The sequence below is a fragment of the Cornus florida genome, unplaced genomic scaffold, assembly GCF_030987335.1.
Source record: "Cornus florida cultivar Cherokee Brave unplaced genomic scaffold, ASM3098733v1 CherokeeBrave_3.0.0_Hap2_Chr03, whole genome shotgun sequence".
NCBI lineage: Eukaryota > Viridiplantae > Streptophyta > Magnoliopsida > Cornales > Cornaceae > Cornus > Cornus florida.
This window is the reverse complement of record NW_026775573.1, coordinates 86,116,380-86,126,181: the sequence shown is the minus strand read 5'-3', so window position 1 is coordinate 86,126,181 and position 9,802 is coordinate 86,116,380. Positions and strand designations below refer to the sequence as shown.

The 9,802-nt window shown below is 36.4% G+C and overlaps 1 protein-coding gene across 6 annotated transcripts; it reads left to right on the top strand.

The window, feature by feature from the left end:
- The first annotated feature begins 534 nt into the window (after nucleotides 1-534).
- LOC132300832 (kinesin-like protein KIN-7E) lies at nucleotides 535-9,075 on the top strand. Of its 6 annotated transcripts, none has more exons than XM_059798082.1 (15): nucleotides 535-1,018; nucleotides 1,564-1,636; nucleotides 2,092-2,436; nucleotides 3,004-3,093; nucleotides 3,185-3,285; nucleotides 3,378-3,491; nucleotides 3,565-3,646; nucleotides 3,724-3,791; nucleotides 3,903-3,968; nucleotides 4,111-4,235; nucleotides 4,954-5,287; nucleotides 6,120-6,224; nucleotides 6,322-7,308; nucleotides 7,829-8,148; nucleotides 8,532-9,075. In XM_059798082.1, the coding sequence occupies exons 3-15, from the start codon at nucleotides 2,214-2,216 to the stop codon at nucleotides 8,851-8,853; spliced, it is 2,937 nt and encodes a 978-aa protein (XP_059654065.1). In that variant the 5' UTR covers nucleotides 535-1,018; nucleotides 1,564-1,636; nucleotides 2,092-2,213; the 3' UTR covers nucleotides 8,854-9,075. The 6 variants fall into 6 exon arrangements, with proteins under 6 accessions (XP_059654065.1, XP_059654066.1, XP_059654067.1 ...); XM_059798083.1 differs by having other exon boundaries at nucleotides 1,564-1,641; XM_059798084.1 differs by having other exon boundaries at nucleotides 1,559-1,636.
- The last annotated feature ends 727 nt before the right edge of the window (nucleotides 9,076-9,802 follow it).

The following is a 9,802-nucleotide window of genomic DNA, read 5'->3' as shown; positions in this document are numbered from 1 at the left end:
AACATAATTTTCTTTTCTTTTACTTCACTTTCTTTTCCTTTCACTTTCTATCATCAATTTCCGGCTAACCAAATGAACCATAATAGAAACTAAATTTTCTACTTTACTTTCTTTTCCTTTCACTTTCCACCATCAAATTCTGGTTAACCAAAAAGACCCAATAATGTGAGGATGGGATGATAAAAATTCAATATTTTTTATTTTTATTTTTACCCAAAATAAAAATATATATATAAAGAAAGATGTTCAAATACAATATTTTTACCTATCTTCTCTGATAGCATACTTCGCATCAGTAAAGCACGGGTGTACCCACTCATGTTGTACCACAAGCAAGAGCATCCTGACCGTAAATCATACACCCCAAAATTAAAACGCAATAAACGGTCTATTTATCATCATCACAATCCCCAATATCACACCAACATGTATTATACTAATACACCGACAAATTCCACGTTACGTGATTGCTTCCAGATTTTAGAATAAAGTAAGGGTAAAAATGTAACTTCACCATTACTTTTAGAAATGTTGACGCCCCAGCAACCGCCTTCCCCATTCGCCGGACCGTTACCTCCGTCTAGAGGGTGGAGGGGGGGAGAGAGAGACCAGCGGTTGCCGTCAAAACCAAAACGGGCTGTAAAGAGGAGAGAGAAAGTAGAGAGAGAAACTATTGCTTCTGTTAGAATCAAAAGCTCGTCTCTCTTTCTCTCTCTAAACTGGTTTTCGTTCTGTAAAAAAATATATTTGAGATCGTGGGATTGAAGCCTTCATCGCTCTTTGCTTTTTACCCACACATTCTCTCTCACACATCTTTTTAATTTTTGCTTGTCGCGTAAAGTTTCGTCATTTTTGTGAGATCTTTAGTGAGAGCTTGAACTTCACAGTGAGATCGAGATTTTCTAGAGCGAGAAAATTCGAATAGTGAAGACGGTGTGTGAGAAAATCAGTTTAAATTTATTCAGTTTCGGAGATTCAATACCAACTTCGAAGGGTTTTGTCCATGGATTTGGAAAAGGTAAATGATTTGATTTCCGAGGCTCATTAGTATAAACTATTCGATTAATCCCTGCAATTTGTACAGTTAGAAATCCCTTTTTGTTAACAACGTTGAAATGCATAAAGTCGTAGCTAATGAAAATATTAAATTTTTACCTGAAAATATTTGTAGTTCCATCAATGCGTACAAATTTTCCTAGGATTTTAACTGTTACATTTGATTTTTTTATTTTTTTTTTTGGCAACTGGGTTTTCCAATTGGCAGCACAAATTTTGAAGAACAGCAGCTTCTGGAAATTTTTTTGTTCCATTACTGTGTAGAATTTTTTCCTAGGATTTTTAACTGTTACATTGAATTTTTTTATTTTTTATTTATTATTTATTTATTTTGGGCAACTGGGTTTTTCAATTCGCAGCACAAATTTTGAAAAACAAAAGCTTCTGGAAAATATTTATAGTTCCATTACTGTGTTCATTTTTTCCTAGGATTTTAACTGTTACATTGATTTTTTTTTTTTTTTGCCCACTGGGTTTTCAATTCGCTGCACAAATTTTGAAGAACAGAAGCTTCCGAGTACTTCATCTATAACCCTATCTGAATTCAGAGTTCACTTCTAATTTTTCTTGAAAATGACATGTAAGGTGAACTCTCTCTTTAACTTTTTTCAGTTTAAAACAAAGAACATATATGTGTTTGTATATATCTGCATTGCACAGGCTCATATACACGTGTTGGGGACCATCATTTCTAAAACATTTCAAGCTTTTACCTGCTTTAAAAATTCCATAAAACTTTGTTACTTCATTTTCAAGCATAGTAGGTTCCCATTACGGAAAGACATCTCTTCTGACCTTCTATTGAGTTTTACTGAAACTTGAGTTCAAAGATTAAGCAAAGAGGTTAATCACAACTAACCTTGATTAACCCTTTTTTTGTTTATGTCTTTAGTTCTATGATGTAAACTAACTGGTTAGTTAGCTTGTTGTTGTATATAATACATATTATTATGACTGGGTCGATTCATTGTCTTTTTGGCATTAGCACAACCACCCTGTTTTTAACATCTTAACTGTCTTCCCTTTTCTGGACAGCATAACAATACAATGAACAATTGGGCTGATTTTCGGTACTTTTAGGAAAGTTTAAAGTATGGGTATTTAGATTTTGGTATAATGGATATGGGTCTGTGAAGACAAAAAAGGGTGGTTAACAAATGGGGGCAATTGGTGGGGAAGAGTTGATGAAGTGGGAGAAGATGCAAGGAGCTGCTTGCGCCCGTGAAGAGAAGATCCTTGTATTGGTTAGACTCAGGCCTTTGAGTGAGAAGGAGATTTCGAGGAATGAAGTTTCCGAATGGGAATGCATCAATGCGACTAGCATTTTGTTCCGGAACAGTCTTCAAGAACGGTCAATGTTTCCAACTCCCTATACATTTGGTAAGAAAATTGCTCCACTCTGTGTTTTTAACTTTGTCATCTTTAATGAATCAGATCTTATTCTGGATTCTAAATGTGAAATATGTGAGGCCTTTATGGGGTTTGGGTGTGATCTAGATCATTTTGCAGCGTTGTACCTAAAACAATCACTCTACCCTTCGGTGAAAATTTGTTGGATTTAAGTTTGGTGTTTCTGGACACCATTGTAGTCAAAATATTTTGTTTTCCCATTTTCTGTGTTTCATCCACAGCTTCTCACTTTCGTTCCCTGTAAGTGATAATGTACTACTGATCAACCTTAGGGACTGTATAAGGACATATTAAAGTTCTTTCTGTATGCATACTTATGTGATTAGGAATTGCAATGCAGAAGTAAGTTTAAAATTAGTCCATAATATCTTTAATTCTTTAGAAACCCAGATGTTACACTGTGATGGGGTTTAACTTTATTGATAATTTTTATAGATGAATGTTCTTTTTCCTGTTTCATAATTCGTTAGCATTTATTTAAAGATGTACAAAAGTGTCTCATATCCCTCTTTCTTATTGCTTCATGCTTTGGGATAGACAGAGTATTTGGGGGTGACTGTTCGACAAGGCTGGTGTACGATGAAGGAGCAAAGCAGATTGCTGTTTCAGTTGTCAGTGGTATTAACTGTAAGTATAATACTGATTTCCTTGCTTTCTGGTTGTCAGAACCTCACTTAAGTTGAATTTAAAGTGAATGGCTTACCCTGTGTCCTTTCAGCAATTATTTTTGCATATGGACAAACAAGCAGTGGAAAGACGTACACAATGAATGGAATAACAGAGTACACAGTGGCAGATATATATGACTATATACAAAGGGTAGATAAATGCTGATTTTCCGTCATTTATCTGTTTCAGTAACGGATTCCATCATGTTCTCCTTCACTGTAACATTTTGTTCTTTGCTCCAGCATCAAGAAAGAGCATTTGTTTTGAAGTTTTCTGCCATCGAAATCTACAATGAAGCAGTTAGAGATCTCCTCAGCGCAGATAATACTCCTCTTAGGCTCCTCGATGATCCAGGGGTGAATGTCATTTTCACTTTCATTTTAATGTGGCAAGTATATATATTTTTCTAAGGGCTTCTCATTTCTTTAGAAAGGGACCATCGTGGAGAAACTTACAGAGGAAACTTTGAGGGATTGGGGCCATCTGAAGGAGCTCCTATCCATTTGTGAAGGTAAAGGCATATCCTGTGATAATAATATTGTACTGAAATGAAACCATGTTTTTATTTGTTGCATCATATTCTTGCAGCTCAAAGAAAGATTGGGGAAACATCCCTGAATGAAACAAGCTCTAGATCTCATCAAATTCTTAGATTGGTGTGTTTCTCTCTCCTCTCCCTTTTCTGGCTAGAAAATGTTTCACTGTTATATATTTTATGCAGTACTTTTGTATCCTTTTACTTACCTCTTCTGAATTTGATTATTCAGACGATTGAAAGTTCTGCTCGTGAGTTTCTGGGCAAGGACAATTCAACCACCCTTGCAGCTAGTGTGGTATAGTTCAATTGACTTGCTTTGTGAATTGAATTTTTATTAAATATAGAATTGCCAAGTGAAGTTATTATTCTCAAAATATAAACAAAAAAGATGATATTACATGCTGGAACATGGTTAATTAATTTGGTTTTTGTTGCAGAATTTTGTTGATCTGGCGGGGAGTGAGCGTGCATCTCAGGCATTATCAGTTGGGGCAAGGCTGAAAGAGGGCTGCCACATCAATCGTAGTTTACTGACACTGAGTACTGTTATTCGCAAGCTAAGGTTCATTCTTACCTCCTTTGCTGACCATTTTCGCTTTTTAACTTCTATTAGTACCTTGAAAACTATTGCATCTATTATAGTTAAGGGTTGTAGGAATAGCCTTCTGGTATTTAGTTCTTTTGCTTGAATGTACTTAAATGTGTTTCCCACAATATATTGTAGACCTTCAGTTATGAGCCCAGAGATGTTACCCTTATCAAGAATTTTAATTGAACAATTTGGAGTTTCTTCACTTCTGGCTAGGGTACTAAACAAAATCCCAATAAAAGGAAAAATAAATGGTGTTGCCGTGTTGGAACTTGGAATTAGTTTGTATTGGTGTGCCAATTTGAGGATTCTATCAGTATTTTCTATGAATGCATATTATTGAGATCATAGGAATAGATGCATATTGCTTCTTAAATATACTCCCATCAATAATCTTGCTTGTCAGTCATTTATATACTCAATTCTGTCATGTATCATTTATGGCAAATCTCATACCTTGTTAAAAAAAAAGCTAGTAAAAATCATTAAGTGAATTAGTATATTCTCTCAGTGGCTTATTATTGGTGAATCCACCTCTCCCTCTCCCTCTCCCTCTCCCTCTCTCCCTCCTTTTGTTTTCTGTTCTCTTTCTTACAATTTTTTTTTTTTTTTTTGGGATGATTGTAGCTTTTATAATGTAGAGAATTATATAATTCGTAGTTCATCAATTTAGTGTTATGACTGGATGCAGCAATGGAAGACATGGACATGTCAATTACAGAGATTCTAAGCTCACGCGCATTCTGCAAACCAGTTTGGGAGGCAATGCCAGAACTGCAATCATTTGCACTTTGAGCCCTGCACGAAGCCATGCTGAGCAATCTAGAAATACTCTCTTATTTGCTAGTTGTGCAAAAGAAGTGACTACAAATGCACAGGTCAATGTAGTCATGTCGGATAAGGCCTTGGTGAAACATTTACAAAGAGAGTTAGCTCGATTGGAGAATGAGTTAAAAACTCCAGTCCCTACATCCACTTGTGATTATCCGACATTACTGAGAAAGAAAGATCTTCTGATTGAAAAGGTTAGGATTCACTTTCAAATCATTCCTCACTACATTTACATGTGTTATCGTATCTCAATGCACCAAAATCAGGGGTGAGAAACAATTTCTGAAAGAGCTATGAGATATAAAAACAGTGAAGGACTTCTAGAAATTTCAAATGGTGGGAAACAGGAACTGGAAGTGAAACACAGAGAGCTGTGGGAATTGTAGAGGGAAGGAGCAGGAGAAATGGCACTGAAATGTGTCAGGAAGTAATTTATTTCCCATAAATCTTCCTGCACATTTCCATCTGCATCTCTACTTGTCAGGAAAAGAAATTATGTTTGCATCTCTATTTTGAATAAAAAAAACTTATAGCGTCTAAAAAACTCCAGTTGCATTCTAGAAAAATAGCCCTGTTACCTGTGATTACTGAACAAATGTGTCTTGGAATGCGCATTTTATACCTCTCATACATCTAGGACATAAGCATTACACTGATGGTGTAAAACTAATAAAGATCAACTTTCTGAAGATTGAATGGGTTTTCAAATTGTGGAGTGGAGTAATGAAAAGAAAGAAAAGGATAAGTAAAAAGAAAAAGACAAATAGCACCACACAAATTAACCAATTATAATTGATAACTCCATAAGAACTTTGGCATTTCATTGGCCTATGTGCCCATTTGTTTGTCTAACATGAAAAGATTTGAAATCATGTATCAACCAACAAGTGGCCTCCCCATCTTAAATTGTAATTCTCAGACATACTTAATGTGTTTATACTGGGATTTGGCCCTAAATGATTCGCATATACAATAATTAGCATTGCCTTTTGAATTACATTGACTCCTTGGTTTTCTATCATGCAGTTGGAGAAAGAATTGAGAGAGAGAACTAAGCAACGGGATCTTGCTCAATCTCGGGTTGAGGATCTACTACGAGTGATTGAAAATGGTCAAGCTTCAAGACAATGGGTATATATATATATTGCTGTCTATTTCTCGCAGACTTTTGTAACACCTTAGTTTTGCTGCTCCAAGTGCCAACTCTTATTTATTTCTTTTCTTTCAGGATGGGCTTAGTCATCATTCCAATTCGCAAGAAGGTGACAAATTGGAAGATGGATATTCAGTATCAGAGTCATCAGGTGTTGCCTATCCTCATTGTCTGGAGATAGGAGTCAGCAAGTTCACCACTAGTCGGTCTTCTGATAGAGATCATAGGAATAATCCTAAGGAGTCCTCCCAACAGCTTCCAGGGAATCATGGAGACGATTATCTGTCTGATGGAACTTCTTCACCACTGTCAGATAGTGCTGAGTTTGTCGGATCCAATCAATGTCATGGCAGGGAGTCATTCTCCTTGGGAACTGGAGAAGATTCTGATGACATCTGCAAGGAAGTTAGATGTATTGAGATGGATGAGTCCAACAAAGACAAGACCTCTGAATCCATTGCTTTATCAGCTAGTGAGGATGTAGGAATTTTAGCATTGACAACATCCAGGAATGGCAACTTGGAAGATGAGGAAACAACGTCAACCCCGCCTCGGGAAGTAAATCACATCCAAAATGATTTAACCTATTTTGCGTTGGAGCAGAAAATCCAGGGTGTACAAAAGACCATCGATTCTCTTGTCAGCCCTTATCCTGACGAACCATCTCCTTGGGATCAGACAATGGACGTGTCAGGTTCTAGAAGCCAGAGGTTAACAAGGAGCTGGAGTTGTAGAGCTAAGCTTATGACAGGCTCATCTTCACCATGCTTTGAGACAGCAGGACCAAATCAGAATACCCTGCCTAATGGATTTGAGAAAAGCTTTCCTGGAAGACCAGAAGGTTTCCGAAGGACGCCTCCAATGTTAAATTTTGGTGCCCACAATGCGAGGTTGTCAAGAAATAATTCTCAATCTTCTGTTGGGAGTCTTTTAGTAGATAGGTTGAAAGCTGAGAACGACATGACTTCCACACATGAGGGTATTCCAGGCATCGATACATTTGTTGCAGGGCTGAAGGAAATGGCCAAGCTTCAGTTTGAAAAGCAACGAGGTGATGGTCAGGTAATAATGTGCCTATATTCTTTGCCGGTGTCCATGCATGAAATTTTTATCATTTTTTGTGGTTACCTTTTTATGTTTTGCAGAATTTAATTCCAGTCGACGAGTGTATATTAGTGTGTGTCAATAATGTTTATTTTCTTTTTGTGAATTTGCATAAAGTCACCTTATACCTCTACTTACCAAAAGTTGTTATAATCCTTTCTTGAATATTGCTCTAATGTTCATGTCATATCTTTATTTTTGTTATTAGTGTATATTTTCCCAACAAATGTATTCGCATGTGGACTTTCAAGTATTGTTAAGTTTACGTTTTGATTTTTCATCTTGCATGCATGGAAATCAAATAATGTATTATACTTGTTTATAGAAAAATGTTCTTCAGCTTTCATTAATCATGTAAAAACATGACAAATTTCATTATATGGCTAAACTATAGAAGAAAGTTCTGTAATTTTGTAGAAGCAAGCCTTTTTCCGTGAAACTTGCTTCCTTAAAAATGGTTTCTTGTGTATATGCAAAGTTTCAGGAAGTGGAACCAAGTGTTGAAGGGTCTGGGAAGAATGTCAAAGATGTCGGATTAGATCCAATACAGGATGCATTGGAAACTCCTCAAAATTGGTTATTTGAATTTGAAAGACAGCAGAAAGTGATTCTTGAACTTTGGGATACATGCAATATTTCATTGGTCCATAGGACGTACTTCTTCCTGCTCTTTAGAGGGGACCCAACAGATTCCATTTACATGGAGGTAGAGCTTAGGAGACTTTCCTTCCTCAAGGAAGCATTTTCTCAGGGAAATATTGTTGCGGAAGATGGTCGTACTCTTACATTAGCTTCAAGGTCCTCTCTCTCTCTCTCTCTCTCTCTCAAATGATATCTGTGTTAAATTTGCTTGGTGTGTAATACGTACTCAGTTTACATTATTCAAAATTAAATGGATAATTGGATTTATTTGGGGCAGGGATGAGGGTCTTATGTGAAAGGTTTTGTTTAGATGTTTCTCAAATCTTCTGAATTCTATGAATCCATTCAAATTTTAAGGAAGTCAATTTATTTTATGGGATTCTTGCCATGGAAGAATTCAAACTTTGTTCCCTTGCAAGTTGCTAAGAATAGATCTTCTATTGGTTGTACAAAAAGCAATTAAGCCATTTTTGTGTTATATCTACTCATTATTCACCAACAAATTTTTTTTTTCCTTTTTTCCCTTTGGGGCATGACAGCATGAAGGCTCTTTTCCGTGAAAGAGAGATGTTAAGCAGGCTTATATACAAGAGGTTCTCGGAAGTGGAGGTAAATAGACTCTACCAGAAGTGGGGTATCAATTTGGATTCCAAGCGGAGGAGACTGCAACTGATTCACTGCTTGTGGACTGACACGAAGGATATGAACCACATTATAGAAAGTACTGCTATTGTTGCAAAGCTGATCAGGTTCTCGGAGCAGGGGCACGCCATTAAGGAGATGTTTGGGCTTTGCTTCACTCCTCCACGAAAGAGCCGAAGATCCCTTGGCCGGAGACTTGGCATGGCATCTTTTTTGTAAGCGTACCCGTATATAGACAACTACAGAAGCAATTTGGTTATTGAAATTGACTACATATTAATCATTTATCGTTTGAAAGTGAAGCAGGTGTTGGTTGACTGACAAAGAATTGTATAACTTGTTCTTATTCTCACTCAGTTTAGAAATGAAAATGTGAACTGGAAATTTGTCACATTTCTGATTTTTGCATATCTTCAGTTATGCATATGATGTGTTGGTTCTAATTTCTGCTATGTTAGATCAAAATTTGTGTCCAGGAGAAAATGTTGAAATTTTTTCGGTACATAATCGGTACAACCACTTGATCAGTGCAATCAGCTTTGCTGTAAAAGAGATCAGTTTATTGATCTAAGTTGCCAGAAATTATTAGGATGGTCCTAAGTTAAAGTGCCTCAGCCTAGGGGTGTGAGCTTTAGGTTATATTTTTTGTACATGGCTGATTCATGAGCTGTAGCAATTAATCAGCTTAAAAAGGTATTGCTTGGTGCAATCCTAAAAAATTTGGACGGACAAGCGAGAAGAGCTGTATGTTACTGGGCGCGAATCCTCTGTAGCGAGAAGAGCTGTATGTTACTCGGCTCGAATCCTCTGTAGTGAGATTCCCCTGCGGTTTCGTGCAGTGAATTTTAAGTGGTCTATATTTGGCCAAGTCATTCTTCAATTAACAGACATGGAGACTGATACCGCATTTGGCAATTACACAACCATTTATAAGTAACATCATAGAAGTCTAAAAAGTAATATCACCATTTTACAACATCACCACTTAAAAAGTAAAGGTTGTTGACAGCTAAATTAACAAAATAGACCATCTTCATTCTCAAAATAAGGTATGCACATAATGTAGACTAAGTAATGTCATATATAAACGTAACTCAATTCAACATAACATTTATGTTATTATTTTAAAGTCACTTGGATTAATTTTAGACAACAAACAAAACACTTG